The sequence below is a fragment of the Fukomys damarensis genome, unplaced genomic scaffold, assembly GCF_012274545.1.
Source record: "Fukomys damarensis isolate Sample0158 unplaced genomic scaffold, DMR_v1.0_HiC HiC_scaffold_16, whole genome shotgun sequence".
Taxonomy (NCBI): Eukaryota; Metazoa; Chordata; class Mammalia; order Rodentia; family Bathyergidae; genus Fukomys; species Fukomys damarensis.
Genome location: NW_022900928.1, coordinates 83539159 through 83565043, shown reverse-complemented (window position 1 = coordinate 83565043; position 25885 = coordinate 83539159). Strand labels below are relative to the sequence as shown.

The following is a 25885-nucleotide window of genomic DNA, read 5'->3' as shown; positions in this document are numbered from 1 at the left end:
TTCCATGTTTATACACAAATTTCTCTTTACTGTTGTATGCTAGCTCCCAATGAAATAATTTAGTTTGCTCTCTTCATATTAATACTAATAATTTGGTTCTACTATATATTTATATACCACTGAACACCTAATTTAAAATATTAGTAAAACTGCTTAAAGGAATTGTTCACCTCTTTAGGGTAAATGTGAGAATTAAATACTATTCACGTGACAACTTTTGAAAGCATAAAATGCAAATTTCATTGCTATAGAACAGCTTTGCCTGAACTGTGAAGTTCATAAAGGACCACAGTTCTTGCCAGTTAGGTACTAAATTGTTAACATACACATGTAATTACATGTTTAAGAATGCCCACTTACGAGTAAACACCATCATCTCCATTCACTAAATGATAACTGAGCACCTGCTGCCAGATAGACAACCACCTGTGATGACAAGACAGACTTAACAGGCCTCTTTGCTTAAATGGAGAAAAAGACTTTAAAGCTCTCCAACATGGAAGCTACATCCAGAGCTGCTTTCCAAGCACAGGTGAGCTTTCTGAGGAGGGGTCAGGTGGGCCAACTTTTGCTGCCATTTTCCCCCTAGGCTTGCCTCTCCTCTAACACCCTTGCACGCTCCCGACCACTGGGTGCAGTGCTGCTCCTGGCCTTCCACGCAGCATCGTCCAGCTGGGTGACTTTCTAGGGAGGCATTGTTCCCAGTTTGTCCTTCAGAACTGTTCCTGCTCCTCACCTTCTCTCTGACCTTCATGGAGACAGAGTGTTCACGTTCTTTGTAACCAGTAAGCACAATGTACAGGTGCCCATTTTGTAAAGCCTACGGCAAACTTCATTGTATTGGCTCACAGCTATTGAATGACGTATCTCTTTGTGGGCTACTTAAAACATGAAGCTTGCTACGTCTGATTCATTTGATAAAGTCTTTAAATGAGAACCAGGAGCCCCAATTTTTATATTAGAGGTTACATTTTTATTACACAACATTTACATAATTATGTATAAATTACACATAATATATATAAACATAATTTTGTTTTAAAGAGATATTTCTATGGGGCCTTTTATACCACAGATAGTTAATTTTTAAGTGATGTATTTTTCTCTCTTATATGTAATACACCTAAGTATATATACTCAATGATAGAATTCTATATAATATACAGAAATATATACTTTTATATTGCATGAAAGATCTATAACTATAAATATCTAGAAACTACTACTATGAAAAAGACCTGCCCACATATGATTGAATAAAATGAAGCTAGATGTGTATTGATATATACACATGTATGTCTATTGTGTGTATGCACGAATATCTCTTTTAAATACAATGGCCTGGGGCTGACCACAAACTTGCCAGGACACAGCACAGGCTGTCCAAGGTGACCCTTCCAGGTGGTTAATACAATGTGAGCAGCAGAGTAGATGCTCAACAGACTATTTCAGTCCTCCTATGACACTGAAGGAAGCCAAGAGAATGAACTCTGCAGAGTTACCTGTTATTTCTGCCTGGCTTACCTTTCTGTCCTCCACTAGGCCCAGTGGAAGTTTTCCCTTTGGGGATCCCCCTCACTGGGGTTTTGTCTTCTCTAAGGCTACACATGAGATCCAAACCTAATCATCAGAATCATGGAAATCTGTCCAAGATAGGTGGACATATATGAGCTAGCCCTGGCACTTTTGCTGGAACTAGTGGGAAGGGTTATTTTCCAATTAATACAGTTTGCAGAGTAGAAGCTGGCAGGTGCTGCTGTCATGGACAGAGCCTGCATGAAGACAAGCTGCAGGGACTCATCCTATCTGAGGCAACCACTGCACAGAGAACCCTGCAGTGTCCCTGGGCACCAGTACCTGTCTGTGCCTCTGTGAGGGACCGGATGTAGCTCAGAGCAAGCTCTCAAGTCATGGCCACATGTCTGCTGAGTGACCAAACTGCCTTAAAAATATCTCTTACTAGACTGAGGATGTAGCTTCATGGTAGAAGATTTGGTAGTAGACTTGCCTACTATGTGCAAGGTCCTGGGTTCAATCACCAGTAGTGAAAAAATATTATGTAGTTAGCTCTTCAAGATCATTTCAGTTGGTGTAACTGGTTAAATATGAAGTATGTCCCAAAGACTCAGGTATGAAGGCTTGATTCCCAAGGAAGCAAGAGGTGGGGACTAGAGAGTGAATGAATCAGTAGAGTGCTAATCTCATGACAGATCAATCCAGTGATGAGACCTTGCTGAGTGGGCTGCCAAGAGGTGGGCCCAATTGGAGGAAATGGGTCACTGGGTGGGTGCATTCTTGTCTTCTGCCTCTTTCCGTCTAAGGCTCTTTCCTCTAACTCTGCTTTCCTTCCTTCCTTCCTTCCTTCCTTCCTTCCTTCCTTCCTTCCTTCCTTCCTTTCTTTTTGGTACCAGGGATCGAACTTGGGTCCTTGTGCTTGCGAGGTAGGCGGTGGAAACACTGAGCTAAATCCCTGGCCCAAACTCTGCTTTCTGATGGCCACAAGGTCAGCTGCTTTCCTCTACTAAGATGCTCTGCCTTGTCACAGGCCTAAAGTGATGGAGCGAGCCAACCATAGTCTGAAACTCCTAAAACTGTGAGCCACAAAAACCTTTTCTCCTTTAAATTGTATATGCCAAGCCAGGCATGGTGGCACACACCTGTAATCCCAGCACTCAGGAGGCTGAGGCAGGAGGATCGTTGTGAGTTCGAGACCAGCCTGGGCTACAAAGTGAGCTCCAGGTCAGTCTCAACTACACAGTGAGACCCTGTCTCAAAACCAAAAGAAAAAAAAATAGATTGTATATGCTATTTATTTGATCACAGTAATGAAGAGCTGACTAACAGGGTTGGGTTTGTTGTCTGTAACCACAAATCCTAAAGAACACTTTCACAAATCATTCATTCATTCATTTATTCATTCACTCATTGAGGCAGGGTCTCACTGTGTAGTTTGGGCTGGAATGGAATTCACTATGTGGCTCATGCTGGCTCAAATTTGCTGCAATCCTCCTGCCTCAGTTTTCTGAGTGCTGGGATTACAGGTGTGCACCACCATGCCTAGCTTAGCAAATCTTTTAAAGTTATACTTTTCTTTCTACAGATCTCTTAAAGAAAACAGTACTTTTCTATATTCATTAAACCATAGTGCCTAAAATACTTTTTATTTATGATGGTGCATCAGATTGCTAAAGTTATAATTTTTCCTAATAATGAAACAAATTAAAACTTTCTCTAATGGCCATTTCAGAGGCAAAAACAAACACACAGGAATAAAAAAATTTGCTTAAAAATCAAACTTTCACAACTTAATTTCCAAACTGTTTTAGGAAAAAATATCCATAGGGAAGCCAAATACTAGAAACATGTAACTTTAGCCAATAAGTAATGCATGTTAATCTTCAAATAGTAAAACCAGTAAAGATAAGTTTAGAAGGTTGTAATTTCACAACTTCCTGTTTGACCATGGCCTGCCAGGTCTGTGCATCTCAGCTGGATGGGCTACGACAGTAAGGACATGCCCTTCAGTGTCAAGTGACTACTGGAGGCATTTTTCTTGGGTTTTCAATACTAAGTTGTACAAGAGGAGAAGGAACTCCCTGTGGGATGGAACAGAAACTTCACACCCATTCTCCATTCTGACACCATTCTTTTCAAAGAGGGGCACGTAAGGGAAGGAGCAGCTCAGGAGGAGCACAGGGTTGGGTTTTAAACACAGACTCATTTTCCAAGTTTTCTCTATTGTTTATATGAAAACCAAATTAAATTTTTAACTTACAGAACATGAAAAGGCTGGTACTTTTCTAAAATGCTACCACTAGGAAGATACCTTGAGATAAACAAAAAGCAAAGGCAGAACACAGTGCTCTAAGACACTCCTGAAACCATTCCACTTTTGTTCACTGGACCAAGTAGTTTTATACAAAGGAGAAAAAACTCAACTCTGCTCTTTGCTGGTTTCTCCAGAGAGCCTGGGGAGGCACTTGTTCTACTTGGCAGATGTAAGTATTGTCCTTCACCTTTCTCATGTTGTTTTTAGGACCCTTAAAAAGCTATGACCCCACTTCCATACTGTGCAAGGGCCCACAGAACTCACTTCAATCCAGGGATGTCCAGAAGATTGGTCAGTCCCGTCCAGTTAATCTCTAAAAGCTGTTTTTTAAAAAGAGCAAAAATAATTATCTAAGCTGTTTCCAGTTATCAATTAAAATACACACAGGTTCTTTTTTTGGTATGAAAAAAAGGAGTGGTTACAGAATACTGTCTTGTACCTTTTTCAAGGCTATCTTTCCTATCATTACTGTGATCGGCTTCTGGTTTTGTTTTTTGATGATACTATAGTTTTCCGTAGTAAAGTCATACAATAATTTATTTACCCATCCACTTAGGGACAGACACTTAAGAGTATCTTCAATGTCTCTCTCATTATAAGAAGTCAGAGACCACCTTTTTACATATATGCTTTTGCATACATAAGCAGACTAGCATTCAAAAAGTTGAATTTAACACATTTGCAATGGATCCATATAATTTCTATGACTCGCTGCTGGGCCACTTGTACCGCTAGAAACTACATGTATCACTATTTCATTGGGCAGCCCGGGCTACCTGATGGAACAGTCATGCATGTAACACAAGTGAATCAAGCCAGTGAGAATGTGTTAAGGCCAAGATTTATGTTTAATTTCAGTATTAGAAAATGATACCTAACTGGCCTCTAAAAACACTATACAAATTTATATTCTCACAAAAGGGTACAGAAATATCCTTTTCCCAAACTTCATCAAAAAAGATATTACTGAAATTCTACTTTACTCCACAAAGAATGGTAATCATCAAGGACTCAAATAACAAATGCTGGTGAAACTAGGGGGAAAAAGGAACACTTCTACATTGTTGGTGGGAATGTAAACTAGGAAATGCACCATGGAAATGAGTATGGAGATTCCTCAAAAAACTAAACATAGAAATTCCATTTGATCTAGCTATTCCCTACTAGGTATCTTCCCCAAACAGTTAAAGATATATTACAGTGATATATGCATACTCATGTTTATAGCAGCACAATTCAAATCAGCTAAATCTCAGAAGCAGCTTATATGTTCATCAACAGATGAATGGATAAAGACAATATAGTATTTATACACATCGGAGTACTACTCTGTCATAAAGAAGGACAAACGAGTCATTTGTTAAAAAATAGATGCCTCTTTAGATCATAATGTTGAGTGAAATAAATCAGACACACAGACTAAATATTGAATGGTTTTTCTTACTTGAGATACCCAAAATATAAACAAAGAACAAGCTAAAAGACAAAGGAAGTAAGAAGACAGATCTTTCTTTTTTTTTTTTGGTACCGGGGATTGAACTTGGGTCCTTGCGCTTGCAAGGCAGGCCACCGAACCACTGAGCTAAATCCCCGGCCCCAGACAGATCTTTCTTAATTGGGAAGAAGATCAAGAGATGGAGAGAGAGACAGTGAGAGGAGAAAGTGATTTAAAAAGGAATTAAGATGTGTACGTCCATGTACCAACTTCTCACAAGGAACGTAAACATATACTACAAAATGTATTAATAACAAGTTTTTTTGAAACATTAAAAATCAGCCTTGTAGATGCGGAGGGGAGGAGGGGGTGAAGGGAGGGCAGGGACAAGGGGAAAAAATGAGAACCAAGACTTGTCATGTAGAGGTACAACATCCCAACAATGAATGTAACTGTACTGTATCCCTAAAATGTACCGATAAACTCAAAGCTGAAAAAAAAAAAAATCAGCCCATCTGGCAGTTAAAAAAAAACTGATACCATGTTTTAATTTGCATTTTCCAGCTGGGCATGGTAGCGCATTCCTGTAATCCCAGCACTGGGGAGGCTGAGGCAGGAGGATCACTGTGAGTTCAAGGACAGCCTGAACTGCATAGTGAGACTTTGTCTCAAAACAAACAAACAAACAAACAAAACCCCAAAACAAAAAAAAAATTAAAAATAAAATTAATTTGCATTTTCCTATGAGTTAAACATATTTTACCCTTTTATTTCACATTTGTACTTACTTATCTCAGAGTAATTCTCACATAGTTATATTCTATTAACTGGACATCAACTAGTTAAAAACAATGATTAGAAATACTGCTTTGAGGGGTTGGGAGGGGAAAGACTGCTTTTCCTATCAAAATAGACACATAATACAATTATGCTGGAGACCAGCCATGATACATATAGATTGGTGAGGGCCAGATTACAGACCCACAGTCCTGAGGTCCAAGGCCTCGGGAAGAGAAGTATGCTTCCTGCCTGTTTGGGAAAGCCATAAACACAGTGTTCTGAGGTAAGATAACATTCTGCTGAGGGAAATATAAAATGCAAATATCCTGGTATGGGGAAGGACCTTAAATCTTGCTCCACTTGGAGATGCTAAACTTGGTCTCTATGTTACTATTCTAATCTTACTGCCGTCACTGTTTCAAAAATAGAACATTACCACCTCCTTTATGAGCCTTGCTGAGAGAGGGTCTACCATAGAGTTCAGGAAAGTCTGTCCACTAGAGACAGATTCCTCCAGGTCCCCCTTACATATTGAATATTGTTTCTGTCTCTTTGTCTTATTCCACATCATTCTCCCTACAGGTATTTGGGGGTCTTAAGAGCTCCTGATAAATGACAACTGAACAGGAACTTGAGACCTGAAGGGAGAGGCCCACCTGAGTGTGAAAAGAGTAAAACAAATGATGGGGGACTCGTGGGGCAACTTCAAAGATGGCCATACAAAAGCAAGGAGTAGTGCCATGGAAAAGCTTTTCCAAACCAGGATAATGGGGCAGAATTTGTCAGTAAAGGAACAAAGATGATATGTTCAGTTGGAAAAAGACAACAATGAAACAGTCTGAGACTCAGGTTAGTTTCTACTTTCTTTCAAAAATGCTACAAGACATTATCAAACATAACATGTGGTTTCTACAGAGGGGAACGTTTTTCGTCTTCTTTGGTTGAGACAGGGTCTCATTACATAGTCCAGGCTAGACTTGAACTTGCAATGATTCTCCTGCCTTAGCTCCCCAAGTGCTGGGATTAGAGATGTGTGGCACCATCTCTGGCAGACAGGTAAATTTAGATGTAGAAAACTGAAATAGAGTAGATAAAAGTCTAAGGAGAGCTCGTGCCTGAGGAGAACAAATTATCCCTGATATTTTTTCAGCATGGAGTCTTATAAAAATATATTAGGACCCCTATGTATTACGGTGATTAATACAACTGCCATTGCTTTCCTTGAAGAGGTAAAGGAGAAAGACCCTGAGAAGAAAAAAACCTCTCTCATAGTCCATGCCTCCCAAGATTCCTGAGGCAAGCAGAGGCCAATCCTACCTGTATAAATATTAGCAACTTGTTCAGCAGGCTATGCTGGCAGGAGATCTTATCGTGCCCTGTTGTTTTCTTGTTATGACCAGACAGGATTCCAACAACTGATGAGCGCGTGCGCGCGCGCGCACACACACACACACACACACACACACACACACCCCACACACGTGTGGGGTGTGTGTGTGTTTATGTGTATATATAAAACTTTAAAACAAAATATAATAAATAGCATTCAAAGACCTTTTTTGGGGGGGTATTGGGGATTGAACTCAGGACCTTGTGCTTACGAGGCAGGTACCACCACTGAGCTAAATTCCCAGCCCTCAAAGACCCTTTATATTAGGTTTATTAAGATTTATTCTGGGGATACTCGAGATCCTAGCACAGAGACTGAATGCTGTGTTCGAGCCCCAATGCCTGCTGTTATAGATTGTGTGCTCTGTGTAGCAGGGAAGAAAAACATGGGCCAGTCCCAGGACAGGTCAGCCCCACCTTGGGCCTAGATAACAGGATCAGAAGGCTGCAACAAGTCTTACCATGCATACGGTGGTTACAAAAAAAATTAAATTACAAATTTTAGATGAATATACTTTTGGTTTCCAATTTAAATTGATGTTCAATTGGTGTGTTAAAAACATTTCTTATACAACTTTTTAAATTATAATTATAGGATTAACTTAAAGTTGTTTAAAAATCTGTTAACAGCCAGTCAAATTAAAAATATAACAACCTAGGGATTTAGCTCATGGTTTCGCCGTGTTTCTGCTGCTGCCTGCCTCACCTTGCAAGTGCAAGGACCCAAGTTTGAACTCGGGTACCAAAAACAAAAACAAAAACAAAATAAAACAAAAAGAAAGACATTTTGAAATCCAAGAAGCTACAATCAAGTTTGTCATAAAAGATTTAGAGTAAGTGAGCCAAAAATATTAAAAACGCTATAAATAAGAGATATGAGAGGATTTTTACATGATCAAAAGTTTTTATGTTGTTAAAAAAGATTAAAAAAATGAAAAAAAGATAAAAACACGACAAGGCTATAAAGCTTATATTTGTCAAAAAATAAAAAAATAATTTATCAAAAAATGTTTGAAAAATACATGTTTGGTTGGATAAAAGCCAATGCTATTCCTTCGAAAAGCTCTTTGTTGTTCAAAAATATATATGGTTGCTTGTTTATTTGACAGAGCTCAGATTGTTCCTAAAACAAAAGTACTTGAAAAAATGATTTACATCACAAGAGAGCAAATATTTTAAAAAGCATAAAAACCCACCCCATAAAAAGGGGGGTGGTGGCTACCTCCACAAGTGTAATTAGATCTTGCTATTTTCAACTTTAAATTTTTTTGAACCCGCTTGTAGAAAATAAATGTACTACATCAGAAATCCATTGGCACAAGGACAAATCTAGAAACACACCCTAGGCAAAAGTGTTGTAAATGGATATCCTAACTAAATGGCCCAGTGCAGTTAATAATGTGGGGATGAGGGTATGCTTGTGTACTAACAAATAATAAACACTGTTACAGGTGCCATCCCTAAACATACAACCACAGAGAGAAAAGATTCCCAGATCTATGGTAAAATCTGCTGCCCCAGCCCCACCAGTACAAGCCTTCTCACAGATACAATCTAACTACTGCTTGTCTGTTTATCCACAAGTTTAGATGGCCCATTATAAAAAACAATTCCTGCAGTCTGGGTTCCAGCAAATCTATGAAACCAAGAACACCCCTGCTGTTCATTTGTTACAATCTCTGATTGACTATCTTGTACAACGAATAAAAAAGATGTTAAGACTGATTATTGCTAAAATTATCTTTTTGATATTGCTTGTTTCTAGTCTTGCTGCATCCTCTGTAGCTCTTGCTCATTCTATACAAACTGATTATTTTATAGATAGCGAGAGTAAAACTAGGGTTGGAGATTTTAGCCCAGTGGTGATGCTGCCTGCCCCACAAGCACAAGGTCCTGAATTTGATCCCAGTACCAAAAAAAGTATAGACTAAAACTACAGACAACACCTAAAGTATACAATAGCCTATTAATACAAAATTACAATCACAAATCAGTGTTCTAGAGACCACTGTTATATAGATGAAAGATCACATAAAAAGTGTACAGTTACAATAGAGCCTTGAATATCACAATACTATTTGTATTATATAACTCTCATGTATAACCAATCTACCCCTCCTTGAGAATATATAAAAAACTTATAGAGATATATACATAATAACTATTTATCTAGAAGCACAACAAAAACAGATATCATCTACATTTCAGCAGACTCAAAATTTTGATGAGCAAATTCAAGATTGAGATAAATTTGCTGATACCTTTAACAACTTAATCCACAGAATTATCTCAAGAACCACTTTAGATTTTATACTACTTTGATTATATTAATTGGTGTGTGTCATGTAAGTCTCATCCCAATCTGCCACAAGGGAAGAAAAACCCAATAATGCTTGACACCATTCAAACTCAAGTCAATTTCAACTCTTATAATTACAAAGACAAAAAGGAGGATCTGTTGGGGACCAGCCATGGTATGTATAGTTTGTTGGGGCAGATTACAGGCCTATAGTCCTGAGGCCCAAGGCCCAGTATTAACTTGCCTGGGGAAGAAAAGTATTGCCTCTTACCTATGTGGGAAAATCATAAACACAGTACTCCTGAGGCAAGACAACATTCTGCTGCGGGGAATATAAAATGCAGACATCCTGGTATGGGGAAGTACCTTGCCCTATTCCACTCTGAGATGTTAAACTTGGTCCCTGTCTTACTGCTGTAATCTTACTACAGTCACTGTTCCTACAATAGCACACTCTTCTCTCCTCTATGCTCCTTGCTGATTAATAAAATAGAGTCTTCCATAGAGTTCAGGAAAGCCTCTCCACTAGAGATAGATTCCTCCAGGTCACTCTTACATATTGAATATTGTTTCTGTCTTTTTCTTTTAACCCCCGTCATTCTCCCTATAGGAATTTGGGAGTTTGAAGAGCTCCCGACACAATTACTTGTGTTTTATACTTGTAGAAAAAAATGCTAAGTGAAACTGCAGGATTGCTGGGGAAACAAAATTGTTCAAATCTCTCCTGGTAGTCAGTAGTTATACATAAATGTGAACTAAAAAGGTCAAGATTCTATTGGATAGACCAAAACTAGAAAAAAACAAAGGATTTTAAAGATTCCTCCATGACTAAGATTTTTCAGCATGAGAGGAATGAGATCTAAAACTCAGGAAGGGCCGGGGGCAGGGGCGCACATCTGTAATCCCAACAACTCAGGAGGCTGAAGCAGGAGGATCACCGTGAGTTTGAGGGCAGCCTGGGTTACAAAGTAAGATCTTGACTCAAAAAACCAAAACCAAACAAGCAAAAACAACAACAACAAAACACCTCAGGAAGGAAAAGAACAGATAGTTAATTTTAAATCTGGATTTCATGTATCACTAAGCATCCATATATCTTCCTGGGCCCACCCCAGATCAGGCCCAGATATGAGGAAAAACTAGGGAGAAGGCAGCCCAAAACCCTTATTAAGATCTTTAAAGAGCTTCCGCAGGAAGGAACAGGGCTTTAACAACAGCTGATTATAGAGCAGAAGCAATCTCTGATCACCAGGAGAGAAAGTTTTTGTTAGAAGACTCATAAGGATACTGTAACTAAGGTATAAACCTGTGTGAGGCTGGGATATTCAATGTGGCAGAAACCACTTGGGTAAGTTTATAAGCACTGTGATGTAAGGACTCATCTTCTTTTTTCTTTTCTCTCAAACCACTGGTTCAGAAAATCTCTTTATAAGTTAAAAAGGAACAAGTAATCCTTAAAAGCCAAAATAAAAAAAATATATAAATATACATGTGTGTGTACATTTTTTTTTTTTTTTTGAGACATGGTCTCACCACTAATTCAGATTGGTTTGCATTAAGTAGTACTAAGCTGGCCTCGAACTTCTGGCAATCCTTCTCTTAGGTTCACAATGCTGGGATTATAAGTATATATCACTAAACTTCTAGCTAAAACAAAATATTCTGATCTTTCAAGAATACCTGTATATCAGACCACTTAAGACTTAAGAAGTCATTATGATAGGATTTTATCACTTAGGCCTAAAGTTTCTTTACAGAATATTTACAGATGTACTTTAGGAAACAACAACATACCACAGATGCTATGTGAAATTTTTGCATTTGACTCAAGTTCAAATGCAAGCAACAGGTGTGGTGCTCTCACTAGAGATGCCTAAGTAATGGCTGTTCCATCTGTAGAGCTATGACACTCCAGAAAGGCACATGCTGTTGATCAGGGAGACAGGCAAGCTTCTAAGTAAGATTAAGCAATACCGTACCATTATAGATACGAAAACACTTAAAGGGAATGATATTCAAAAGATGCTACTTAACAAAGAACTTTTCTTATAAATATACTTTCATTGTAAGTGTCCTAGTCATATTTTATGTCACTATCTTGTTACCTTAAAAAATATCAGTATAGTCTTATTTTTAAAGTACAGCAGTTTTATTCTGGAAGATTTGAAAAACAGAATTAAGAATTCTTTTAAGAGTATTTGTTAATGTGTTATGTTTCAAGTAGAATGTAATGTAGAATGCTTGAGGTTTGTGTTATAATGTGATTTTATTATGGTTCCAAGTAGTTGTGTGGTAGTTTGGGGGCCTATGAAACACTTGAGTAAGATAAGACTAACCTTAGAAGTTAGCATGAAGATAGTTTTAGCTGATATTTTGGACCTATGAGGATTCAAGTGAGACAGGGACTGGCTTTAGCTGGGAATCCTTAACAGTCAAGTGAATTGCACTATGAGTAAAACTGGTGATGTGTGTAGGAGGGACAAAATAACTAGTGACAAGTTGTGAAAAACATACATAAGGTGAAGGTAGGTCCTGCTTCCCAAGATCCACCTATTCCACATTATTACTTCTCACAGCAGCCTGAAGGCCATTCCCCTGGCCACTGATTTTGACATTTTCCTTGTTTTAACAAAATTATAACCCAAGATGAAAAAACTGTCTCTTATTACACTGACTCATCAGCTTTTCCTCAGATGTACTACTGTTATTCAACAAGATGAGGTAGCAGAGAGTAGAAGACTGCCCACAACTGATGCAAGAAACTTATTATATCATGTACAAATATGCTATATAAAAACGACATAGCCAGCATGGTGGCACACACTTGTAGTTCCAGCTACAAAGGAGGCTGAGGCAGGAGACTGTAGAAGCCCAGGGCTGATCTGGACAATATACTGAGACCCCAACCTCTTAAAATAAAATCCACACATGTTTTATAAACATCTTTACCAGGTGATGTAGCCCATCATTGTGCAAAGATTTTTAAAGGCCTAATGCAGCAGTGAAATTAACATTTTGCTATTATCTTAAATAATAAAAATCTTTCAAGTAAAATCTCCATAAATGGGCAATGGTAATGTTATTCTTGTGGGCAGCTAAAACAAAACTTCTTCAAGACTATCTGGAAATCTTAAAAGACGTGTTTCTGCCACCAGAACCAAAGATAAAAGGCATCAAAAGTAGAAAAAAATTCCATTCTGCAAAGAGTACGAAAGGCTTGTTGAAGCTAGTTGTGGTAGCACATGCCTATCTATAATCCCAGCACTTGGGAGGCTGAGACAGGAAGATCACCACTAGTTTGAGGCCTGCCTGCTTGGGTTATTATAATGAGTTTAAGGTCAGAGCACGATTCCATCTCGGGGGGTGGGGGCGCTTTTTGGAGTAAGCTCAAAAAAGGAAGAACTGGGAATGTAGCTCTGTGGTAGAGCACTTGCCTGGCATGTGTGAGGCTCCAGAGCCTTCAGTCCTTATTACTGGGAAAAGAAAAGGAAAAAAAAAAAAAAAAAAAAAAAGGGAAGCCAAATAGACATGCATTTTGAAAATTACATATAAAACTGGCCTAGAAGTAAAAACTGAGACTAATCAACTGTTTGAGATCCATAGGTAAGAAAAATCACTGTGCAAAGTGGCACACTCCTGTAATCCCATTATTTGGAGGGCTAAGGTAAGAAGCCTGCCAAGAATTCAAGGCCAGCCTGGGTTACACAGTGAGTTCAAGGCCAGTCTGAACTGCATAAGACCCTGTCTGAAAATAACAACACATCTATGGCCATATCACCCCGAAGGTGCTCAATCTTCTCAAACTGAGACCTAGACTGAACTTCATAGCTCAATAACAGGATAGAAGATCCTCATGCTTGGTTTTAAAGAGATTTTTGGCTAAGCTACACCCCAAGTCTTCAATGTGCTTTGCTTCCTCACCCCAGAGTCTCTCCAGATAGGGTAGCCCCTAGCATGCAATTACTTGTAAGCCTTGCTACCTCAGTGTGGATCACAATGCTTATGGATGATACACAAGATCTCCTTCTTCCCAGGATAGCCTTGTTAAAAATGATTGGGATGCCCCTAAGTGCTACTTAAGTTCAGGGAAATCAATCATAGAGAGGCAGGAGCAGGAATCATGGCAGGGTAGGACTGAGTTGGGCTTTGATAATAAAGAGAGCCAAGTGCAAGAAGGAAGCCCCAAAGGGTCCCAGGTTCAAGGTGGTGAAAAGTGTACACAGCTTATCCCTGAGCACAGGGTGGGCTATGGGGCAGGAGATAAAGTCTGAGGTCCAGGAAGTATGCAAAGGAGAAAAAGAACGAATGTGAGTGTGAGGATGAGTGTGAGAGTAAGTGCATATGAGAATAGGAGAGAATGTGTGTTAGACTGAGCACGTGTGGAAAAGCAATCAAATGTGAGAATGTGAGAAGTTGAGTGAGAAAATGAGAGAACAGTATGTGGTAATAAGTGTGAGGATGAATGTGGAAAATGAGTGTAAGAAAAAGATCGAGTGAAGGAAGAAGTGCGTGGAAATGTGATAATATGAGAGAGAAAGAGTGCCTGAGAAAGACATTACAAGTGTGCAAGTGAGATTTAAGGCTCAGTTTGAAAAGTCTGCACAAGGACACCAGGCAGGAACAGCAGGAGCCTGAAAGGTAGAGAGCCCCCAGCTCTGGAAAGTCCGCTGCTTTGAAAAGAACCTTCCAAAAAACAACTAAAATTAGCAACACCTCCCGGATTCCCCAAAGACTCCTGGGGGAGACTGGGAACCAGGGCCTCTGGATGACTGACAGCTCTATTTCAAGAAACGAGGAGCAACGGGAATATGTGTTTCCAAGCACAGGAAGCCATCTTTGAGCTGTGGCTCCTCTGTAAGAAGCAGAACCTGTAGCCAGGTCCACGGTTATAAAAGGATGGTTTCACCAGAGCAACAAAGGTATCCATGTATTTACAGAAAACCATACTGTTCAGAGTACAAGTCACCTGCAAAGCCTGTTAAAAATATAAACTTATGGCTCCACTATTTTTAAGTGAGTTTTCCCACCAGGGTTGTTAATGTGACAGATTTGGGCTAGTGGTAAAGCCAAAGAATGTTTTCTTTATATTTTTCAATGCCAGGATTTCTGGCTTTCATTTGGGTTGTGGAAAATTGAAAGAGCACCACTCTTGATGGTTTGGGGAAGTTTTAGTCATTCTTCCCCTCCAACAAGTACTACACCATAAAAACTAACCTAAATAAGTCACTGGGTACAGTGCACACCTGCAACCCAAGCAGTCTGGAGGAATGAAGCAGGAAGGTTCCAAGTTTGAGTACAGCCTGGCAACTTAGTGAGATCCTGTCTTAAAAATGGGAAAAAAAAAAAAAAAAAAAAAAGAGTGGAAGGGAGAGAGATGTAGCTCAGGGCAAGGGCTCTGTGCTCAATCCCCAACATAAAAAACTAAAATCAACAAGCAGAAAAATGTGCATATGTTTTGTATGGTATTATACTTCTGAATCTGCTGGACAGTCAAAAAAAAACAAAACAAAACCCTCCTAAGCTGTATTTTTCAACAGGGTAAGGAAGAATCACTTGGCAGCTGGCGGTAAATCTGTTCTCATATTTTCCAGTTGAAAGTAACAGAAAAAATTCCCTTCTCTCTGAAGCATGTTCCCTGATTTTATGCACCATATAAGGAAAAGAGTGATTCTGAGTTTTTAAGCCTCATTCTTTTCTGGCATTAAATTTTATTTGAAAGTTAACATTCTTCCATTATTTTAAAAGTCAATTTATCTGTAGAAGATCCAAACTATAGAAGAGAACTGCTAAGTTTTGAAGAATGTTAAAAGACTTTAATTTTGTTTCATTCTGGGAGAATGGGGGGAGTGACCTTTCTTTAAATTGTTAAGAATATTCTAGCTGCTGGGGATTTAGCTCAGTGGTTCCACCGCCTGATCCCCAGGACAAAAAAAAAAAAAAAAAAAAACCATGTCATCTAGGAGACTGAAGCAGGAGGACTGAAAGTCTGAGCACAGCCTGGGGAACTTAGCAAGATCCTATTTCAAAATTTTTCTTTGGTACCAGGGATAGAACTCAGGACCTTGTGCTTGCCAGGAAGGTGCTGTGATGCTGAGCTAAATCCCCAGCTAAAAAAATTTTTAAAGGGTAGGGAGTATAGCTCATCATGGAGGTCCTGGTTTGAATCCTCATTATCACAAAAAATGAAAGAAAGAAAACCCACAAAACTGTATGTGCAGTACATCAAACATACCCCTCCCAAAAAAGGGAAGGAAATGCACCCAAACAACAGCAGCCCTCTCACTAGGAGGAGTCAGAGAAGCCCAGTGAGAAGACATCACCACAAAGTGCTCAGGCAACTAAGCTCTGCATCAGACTACTCTAGGACTTACAGTCTCCAGTACTTCTTAGCTGTGGGACAGTTAAGACTCACCCACAGGTCTTGATCAGTAAAAGGAAACAATATTTAGCTTCAGAGGCATAAGGATTAAATAAGCAAATCTCTATCATACAGTGATTGGTGCTGAATGAAATTTAGCTGTATCTTATTCCTTTTTATAAAGCCTGTCTTTTCTAACTTTCTATAACAAACTATATTTATTATAATAAAAGAACACTATTTATTAAGGCACGAAGTTCTCACTTAAAGAAGAAAGTATGAAACACTTAAGAGGATTCATCTCTCAGGAGAAAAAAGTGAGTTAAGGACAGAATTTTGTTTCTCCACTTTACTCTGTGTCCACATTCCTGTCAGCAATAGGCAAATGAACTGGCATAAATGTTGACTTACTGGTTTCCTAAGGAAGAAGAGGGACAAAGCTCCGACTAAAGGCATGTCTCCAATCAGGGGCTCCAGAATCACCCGCATTGTCCCATGGATCTAAACCAAAACAGGAAGGAGAACATGTAAGAGAACATAGCTACAGGGCTGTTCAGTGACTTTCAAACATCTGACTTCATCTTTCTCCCAACTAGGACCACAAATAAAAATGTACTTTTTAAACCTTCTGAGCTAGTAAAAGCTTTGTAATTTTCTTTTCAACTAAAGAGAGCTTCAGAAATGAAATTTTAAAAAACTTACCTGTATACTTTTCACGCCAGCTCTACAAAAATAACGTTTGATCTCCAGATCGATCTCACAATTTCCTACAAAACTGGCAAAGAAAAAATTTTAATTACATAAAGTGAGTGAAATTAATTCTACTTTTATTTACTATAGAATTATAAGGCATATCATCTGAATAAAATGATAGTAAAGCAACCAAAATCAGACTGTAAGCAAAAACTGAAAAATGTGGCCCATATCATACTATTTTGCTGCTCCAATTCACAGGTTCAGACAATCCTCACAAAACCTGTGAAAATTACTTCATGTTTGTGTGTATGTGTGTGTGCGTGCACACACGCACATGCATGGAAATACATATACATGTTATACACAAAATCTTATCAATTAAATATAAATGCCCATTTTTCAAAGGAAAATGTGAACAATGTAAACTTCTGAATTTTGATGGAAGGTAGTTATGAATCCTATGTTTATTTAACACATAAAAAGTTTTATATTTCTTTTCACTACCAGTAAATTACATATCATTTTTCCTCAATCATGAAAATTCTTGCTGAGGTGCTCTGAGGCCCTATGATGTCAAAGGTTAGAAAAAAACATGTCTGTTCAGGGTCTCAGCCTTATGCAAGGATTAAGTCATTTCAAACATGAACAGGAGATGAATATGAATCTACTATGACACTGAATGTGAAGTTTGCATCTATTTTTAATGTAAACATGAGATGCCACATAGGTTTGCATGGGATGGTGTATGTTTGACCCTTACCCTTGGCTCCTGGAAGCAGGGCATCACACTCCTGCCTGGCACGTTTGTGGAGTTTGATGAACGCTGGTCAGGGAGTGTCCAGGCAGATGAGCAAAACAGTAACAAAAGGGATCTGGGATGAAATTCTTCCAGTATTTATTGTCCTAGTGTCAAAGCCATACCTATAGATTTTTCTCATTAAGAATTATTCTCTACCTAGTGATAACTTGCCAATGACCTATTGTAAAACTTTGCATTTCTTCACCTAAGACTTGGTCACTTTATTTCCTAATTCTTTTAAATTTCTCTTTCCCCATCTCCACAGCCAATGTAGTAAAGGTCCTTCTCTGGAACACACACACACACACACACACACACACACACACACCCCAATGCAAATATTGCTATGAATGCATCTTCAAAAGGACATCAATTAACTGGTTTAATCAATTATTTAGACAGTGTGTACAGAATACTCATTTGGTGCTGGGGCAGTAAAGAATAGAAGTTTCCCTCCTAATGAATTGTATCATCAGCTTTGTAGACAGGCCTTCCAGGACATGGCTTGACTTCAGACAAATTGAGCCTCGCCTTTTATCTCACTGATGAAAACAGTATGGCTCAGTTCTTAGCCTCTGGTACTACTGGGAGGTAGCAGAACCTTTAAGATGCAGGGCCTAATGGCAGAAGTCAGGTCACTGAGGGGTATGCCCTTGAAGGGGATGTCAGGAGCCCAGTCCTTTCCTTCTTCCCTTTCCTGTCTACCATAAGGTAAGCAGTTTTCTCCTCCCTATACTGCTGGCTTGAAATACTGCCTCATCACAGGCCCAAAGGCAAGAGGCTCAAGCAACCATGAACTGAAACCTCTGAAACTATGAGCCAAAATAAACCTTTCCTCCTTTAAGGGTATCTTAGGTATTATTTACAGTGACAGAAAGCTGACTAACAGCCCTCACACAGGATGCAGGAAGGCACAAGTGAGTTCAAGAACGAGGAAAGAAACAAATTTATCTTTACTATGCTAGGTACATCCTCAATTTCTTATTTTCCCCAATTTAAAAAAATTGTGTTAAAATACACAGAATTTACCTTTTAATCATTTTTAAGAAAAAAAAAATCAGTGGTATTAAACACATCCATAATGTTGTGCACTCATCACCACCATTCACTTCCAGAATTTTCTCATCTTACAAACCAAAGCTCTGTACCCATTAAACACTAACTCCTTATTTCCTTTCCACATCTGGTTACTCACCATTCTACGTTTTGTTTCCATAGATTTTATTACTTTAGATACCTCTTTTAAGTGAAAAAACATGGTAGCCACCTTTCAGTGTTTTGCTTATTTCACTCTTTGGGAAAGTGGAAGGGCAAGTGCAGGTGTGTGCAGGGCAGTGAGAATATGACAGATGGGCTTGCTTCCTAACTGTCTACTTTCACAGTCCCTCAAGAGCAAGAACCTACATGCATGAGAAGGGCATTAATTTGTCAGTGAGGGATCCATTCTTATGACTCAGACATTTCCTGCTAGGTCCCACATCCCAACACCACTGCACTGAGAAATGAACACATGATCCTTCAGAAAACATACTCAGTTCGTATCATATGTATACCCAGAAGAATTGAAGCAGGAACTTGAGCAATATTTGCACACCCATATTCTTGGCATCACTACAGTCATGTGCTATACTTCAGTCATAGCATTTCTGTCAGTGATGGACTGCATACATACAGTGACCACAGCCCACCCTGATGGGTTAATGCCCTTCTCATGCATGTAGGTTCTTGCTCTTAACGGACTGTGAGAGTAGACAGGAAGTAAGCCCATTCCTCACTTGCCCTTCCACCTTCCTCCATGACTTGAAGCAGTACAAGACTCAATCTTAGACTCCTCAGCCTCTAGGCCAGAGAGCCAAAATAAAGCTCTATTCTATTTAAATCACTGTCTCAGACCCTCTGCTATGAAGACAGAAAATGGACTAAGACAAGATGGTAATTATTTTTAAGGTTTTGAAGAAATGCCAAACTTTCCTCAGCAGCTACACCATTTTTTTTCCTTCCTGTCAATAGTGCCCAAGGGTTCCATTTCTCCATATCCTCACCAGCACTAGTTAATTCCTTTTTAAATAGTAGCCAGCCTAATGCATGTGAGGTGGTATCTCCCTGTAGTTTTTTTTTTCTTTTTTTGGTACCAGGGATTGAACTTGGGTCCTTGCGCTTGCAAGGCAGGCCACCCAACCGCTGAGCTAAATCCCCGGCCCTCTCCCTGTAGTTTTAATGTGTGTTTTCCTAATAAGTATGGTGCTAAATATCTTTTCATGTGCTTATTAGCTAGCCATACAGCTTCCCTGGAAAAGTGTCTATTCAGTGCCTTTGAGATTTTGAAGAGGGCTTTGTTCTGTTGTTGAGTTTTAAGAGTTCTCTATATGTTCTGAATATTAATCCCTTAAGATTTATGATTATAGAGATTATAGTAAATCTGTAGACTGCTTAGGATAGCATTAACATTTTAACAATATTAAGTTTTTCAATCCATGAATATGGAATATCTTTCCATTTATATGTTCATTCTTTAACTTCTTTGATCAATTTTTAAAATAGTTTTCATTGTACAAGTCTTTCCTGAGTAAAGTTTATTCCTAAGTATTTCATTCTTTTCCACCATTCTATTATAAAATTTCTTTGTTAACTTCCTGTTTTGGATTTTCGGTTAATGTATCGAAATACAATTAATTTTTGTATGTTAACTCTGCATCTACATTTTTGTTGAATTCATTTATTAGTTCTAACAGTTTATATGTGTGGGATCTTTATGGTTTTCTACCTAGAAGATCATGTCACCTATGAACAGAGATGATTTTACTTCTTCCTTTCCAATTTGGATGCTTTTATTTCCTTTTTTTGTCTAATTGCTTTGGCTATGATGAATAGATGTGGTGAAAGCAGACATCCCTGCCTTGTTCCTGATATTAGAGGAAAGAATTTCAATTTTCTTTTATTTATTTATTTGGTACCAGGTATCGAACTCAGGTCCTCACACTTGTGAGGCAGGCAGTAGAACTACTGAGCTAAATCCCCAACCCTCAACTTTCCATTATCCAGTATAATATGAGCTATGGGATATTTCATATGTAGCCTTTATTATGTTGAGGTGGGTGTTCTTCTATTCCCAGTATTGAAATCTGTTAAATGCTTTTTTGGCATCAACTGAGATAATCATGTAGGGTTTTTTTCTTTTCCTTCTCTTAATGTGGTATATGACACTGACTGATTTTTACATGCTGAACCATCCTTGTACTCTGAGAATAAACCCTACTTGGTGGTGGTGTATAATCCTTTTAATACGCTGCTGAATTAGGTCTGCTAGTATTTTACTGAAGATTCTTGTATCAGTAGTCAGATATTGACTGGTCTATAGTTTTCTTGTATTCAATTTCTTTTACTGAACATATTTTCTCTTTGATAGTTATCTAGGCTATTATGAACTGAGTCGGCAGATGTATAAAATTTGGATCTCCGGGAAGAATTTAGTCAAATTATAACAGCCACCAGGTAAGAAGCATGCTTCTTATGACTTTTACCTTATGAGTATAGCTAAGTGACACTATATGACACTAACCATGACACAAATATAACACAAATAAAAAACTTACCTAACCTGAAGGTCCAGAATAATTTGCCTTTTGTCTACATTTTCAGTATATACCTTAACACCATTGACCCTAAGGGGCTGAAACAAAAAGTAGCTTATTTTAAAATACAGGGATGTTAAAAAACCAACCAACTAACCTACCTACCTATCTTTTAACATACCACAGGGGTGATAAGAACAATGTTTAGCATCAGGCTCTAGGAATTAAAATTCTGTTTTCACAACATACTATCTAGGGTCCTCGGCTGTTGTTTTTATCATGCGGAGAAGTAAATATATTAAGCTCCTTGTCCACTATACATTTAGTGTAAAGTCACATCTCAAACTCTCTAGCAAGACAGACTGAACATCTCAAAAAGGCCACTCTATCAGAAGAATTTGGAGTGGCAGGACACTTACAGAAGGTTCAGGAAACATTGAAAAGAAGCTATGCCAAGAAGGCTGAGCTGGCCAGAATGGCTCAGTGAGGAGGAGGCAACCTAGGACCCTGCAGCACAAAAAGGCATCACATTGGGACAGATCCTGAACTGTACCACAGACAGACCAATCAGCTCTCATGCTGAGTGTTTTCCTCCAGAACATGTGGTTTAAAGTGTTCTTAGGTTCTGACAGCAATCCTACCGTACAAGGAGTCCTGAGCACAAGAAAGAAAGGACACAGATGGAAGAACTGACCTGTTGGCCCACATCCACCTTTGTGAAACTGAAGGTGCTGAGGTGGGTATTTGCTCCCCGCACAGCTGGCTCTATGGTCTCTCGAAATAGCTTCTCTATAAATTGGCAAATAAAAGGCCACATGTGCTTTACAGTCTGAAAAAAAAAAAAAAGAACCCATGGTAAATAAATGTTAGAATATATAATATACTTGAGTCATTGTGAAAATTAGAATCATGTAGTTTACCAGAATTTGGTTTTGAAAAGTAGAAGAAGGAAATGGTCTTTTTATGGAAAATCTATACTTGAAAGTTCGTAAGCTTTAAAAATGTATTACAATTTATTTGTTACTGATTACTACAGGAATTAGTTATTTTGGGTAAACAGTCTATTTAAGCATGTCAGCAGAACTAACAATAACTAAACATCTTATGGTTTCAGCTTATTGCTGGAAACCTTAAACTTTATAAAGCTCAGTAATTAACCATGCATTTTTTTTCCAGAGCCGAGGATGGAAATAAGCCAGGGCTTTGCACACGCTGAGCATGCACTCCATCACTAAGTTACATCCCCAGCCCTGTGAATTTTTTCAAAGACAGACTAACTTCCAGGTCTTCATGGTGATCTCTATCTAGGTTAGTATTCACTACACAGTCATAGTGATGTACAAAATACAAGGTAAAAGAGATCCAGTTCAAGCTGTACTGATCCAAATGTATCTTAAAACATACTACAGAGAATACTAGGCTTTGGGAGAGTTCCCTTTTCATAATGTTTCCAGAATTTTCACTTGTTACTACATATAAAATACATTTAAGTGTACTCTTCTCAGGAAGAGAGACATAAAGCCATACAGCAATGCCAACCATCCAGAACTCTTCAGAAAGGGACGCACCATACACTTATGACTACACTCCCCAGAATGTGGATGCCAGCCTCCCAACTCCCAAATATGAAAAGATGGTCTTTCATTCTCGAATCCCCACTGATCTCTGGCGTTTGAAATATCCTAATCTTACCTTATTTAGCCACTCTGCTCTTTCAGTGTCTGGAAAATGAACCTAAGGGAAAAAACACACACAAGACTTACTGACTCCCAACAATGGTAAATGTCCTGCAGACTGTTTAATATTCTTACTGTGTGCCCTTCATTTACATAGCACTTCTTTAAAACATTCTGCTCTAACACTCTGGAGCACAGTCTCTGAAGAAGCTGAAACGTGCAGCACCTGGCTTGCCATTCTCAGAACCTGCAGGCAGAAGAGCCAAGTGCCAGCAATGGCCATCAGAGTCTTCTGTTCTGACTTTCAAGGGGTGTCCCTGGGATCTGAAACATCATAGAATACACAAAACTGACCACTTTAAAAAGAATCGCCATTAGCATGGCATTCCTTGTGCTCTGGACATACAGACTCAGAGCCTTCACCCCACCACCATTTCATTGTCCTCTTTCAGTTGAGCAAACAGCACCTTTCCATATGAAGCTCCTCTCCACAAGGACTCCCACCCCATCCTGTGCCTGCTATAACTATAGTCCTCCATGGGTAGTGCCATATATTGGAAAAGTGCTTGAAAAAGCAAAAAGAAATCTATTTGTATTTAGAAAAATGATGAAAAATATTTCCTCTGGTGTTGGATCTAAAATAAAACATCCTTGCAGAGAGGCAGGCTAGCACTGTTTCTGGGCACAGATAGGGAAGTCTCAAAGAAAGAAGAGGGAACAGGCCACACCAATGCTATGATCACACACTTGGTTTAGAGGTATAGTGGATTACAACAAGTTTGTACTGGAGTGTGAGAAAAGGACAAAAAGAGGTCTGATGTCTAGGCTTTCCTAAGTTACAGAGAACTTAAACCAATTAAATCTTAAATCCCCTATCTTGTGCTTTAGCCAAGAGACCCTGGACCAGATACAGGACCAGGAGCTGAGGGGGTTCATGGCATCTGGGGATTTCCAAGAGGTTTCTTTGAGATATACTCCACCTCCCATGTTTGAATTTGAGAACTGAAAATGGAATCTATCAGCAGTCAATCTTTGGTCCCAGAGAAGCCACTGTGAAGATGCAGGTCATAGCCACATTAGTCCCAGAAGCCAGGGAGTGACTATTCAACCTGGGCCTTGGCAGGAAGACAGGAGTGGCAGCAACCGTGGCAGTACTATGGGCTGCCTCTGTTTATGGCCCAAGCAGGTCTAATTCCTTACACTACATGGCATGAAGTGCTTGATTTGCTTCAACCATGAAGTAGGCTAGAAGGAGCTGGAATAAGTCATTCCTAGATTAAATTAGCCTAAATCCATCCTTGAAAAAACAAAAAAAGGAACCAAAACCAAAGGGGCAATAACCTCCCAGAATCAAGGAAATAGCTGATTAGTTGAGACAGACAATATTCAAGAAACCAAGGCTGGGGATGTAGCTCAGCAGTGCAGCACCTGCCTGGCAAGCGCAAAGCCCTGAGTTCGATTCCTAAAACAAGGAGGAGGAGGAGGGGGAAGAGGAGCAGTAGCCACCAAAGATAAGCAGAAAGAGAACTAGAAACAATCACTAGTAATAATAGTGCTAGAAACAATCACTATAGTCCAGAGGATGTGTTCCTACCACTGTTGAAAAGGACTCTGACCCTGGTGGAACTGAATACAACAGTGAGCTATACTTTCCCTGGGAAAGGCACTGCCAGACTCATCTACTGGCCACACACTAATTCTGTGCAATTCATCCCCAACCAGTTCTCTGCTATTTTACATTACTGTAAAATTACATTACTGTAAAATTTACATTACTGTAAAGTGGTTCAGCACTTTAAAAGTCAGATCAGGAATGGGATAGGTGGTTGCCACTCAAGGGTATGCCAAGCATTAAAGATACTGAGCTGTGTTCTCTCCCACATTTACTGGGAGGCTGTATTTCTTTCTGCTCCTTCCCCCTAAATTCATCCAACCACAGTGACATCAGAAAGAGCAAAAAGCAAATACTAAGTGTGTTCTAGTTGCTGATCGCCAGAATGTCTTTATTGCACGTGCTCCTTCTTCCGTAATTTTACAGTAAACACACCAAACAACATCTCTAAAGATACAGACCTCAACACCTTAATATACTTGCCCTCTCTTTGATGTCTGTTTACTTCCCCACAATGGCCTCTCCTTGTCTGGCTTCCCAACTACACTAAATTTAACTACTAGAACAATTATCCCAGCAAACAGGAATCTTTCAATTTACTTTCTTAAGACCTTAAGCTCGTGTTTATCAATAGCTTAACATTCTCAGGTTGATCTTCAAAGAAAGCTTAAATCATATTTCTTGGGTTTGCAGCTCCAAAGTCTCACTGTTAGCACGCTCCTATGGAGTCCCCAAGGCTGCCTTGGCTCTCAACAGAGATGTGCTCTTCTCTGTTCACCTCAGGTTCTTCCTACACCCTCCGCAGCCACCTTTCTTCAGAACCAGCTCACTCAGTTCTGCATACCTTCTTGGGGGTGTCAGACCCACAGCACCATTCCTCTCATGCTCTCCCAAGGAGCTTGCATTTTTCAGAACAATAAATGCTCCCCAATAACATCAGGGTCAGAACCCTTACTTCCTGCTGCCAAGTCCATACCTTAAAATAATCAGCCAGAGCTGAGCATGGTGGTGCATGCATGCCTATTATGCCAGCACTAGGGAGGCTGAGACAGGAAGATGATAATTTTGAGGCCAGCCTTGGATACATAGTGATTTCAAGGCCAGCCTGGACTACACAGTGAGACCCTGTCTCAAACAATAAAAAATAAAATCATCAGGCCATTTAACTGGGCCCTCTTCTATTTTCGGTCATCAGAGAGTTCCTATTCATACAAAATCTTAATACCATAGTTAGGCCAGTAAGTACTAGTCTGTGTTTTCTAGTCAGTACAGAATGTTACATCAAGTTCATATTTGAAAATATTATCAAATAGACTACTATTTTCTAATAAAACCATCAATATAAGAAAGTTCTACATCTAATAAGACAGAGGTAGATTTTTCAACCTATAAAAAACAGGCCATTTATTCTTAAAATACAGTTTGCATATATATATATAT

At 39.1% G+C, this 25885-nt stretch overlaps 1 protein-coding gene across 3 annotated transcripts in view; it reads right to left on the bottom strand.

The window, feature by feature from the left end:
* Esyt2 (extended synaptotagmin 2) overlaps positions 1–25885 on the bottom strand; it is a 78673-nt gene that overhangs the window by 33349 nt on the left and 19439 nt on the right. For 2 of the 3 annotated variants that reach the window (XM_010641689.3, XM_010641698.3), the window contains exons 2-7: positions 22850–22891; positions 21852–21986; positions 21179–21255; positions 16793–16865; positions 16502–16591; positions 4094–4149 (exon numbers count right to left, since the gene is read on the bottom strand). In XM_010641689.3, coding sequence (XP_010639991.1) covers positions 4094–4149; positions 16502–16591; positions 16793–16865; positions 21179–21255; positions 21852–21986; positions 22850–22891 — 473 coding nt within the window. Of the gene's footprint in view, positions 1–4093; positions 4150–16501; positions 16592–16792; positions 16866–17546; positions 17610–21178; positions 21256–21851; positions 21987–22849; positions 22892–25885 lie in introns of those variants that run through there. The other variant, XM_033764440.1, reaches the window with a different exon arrangement.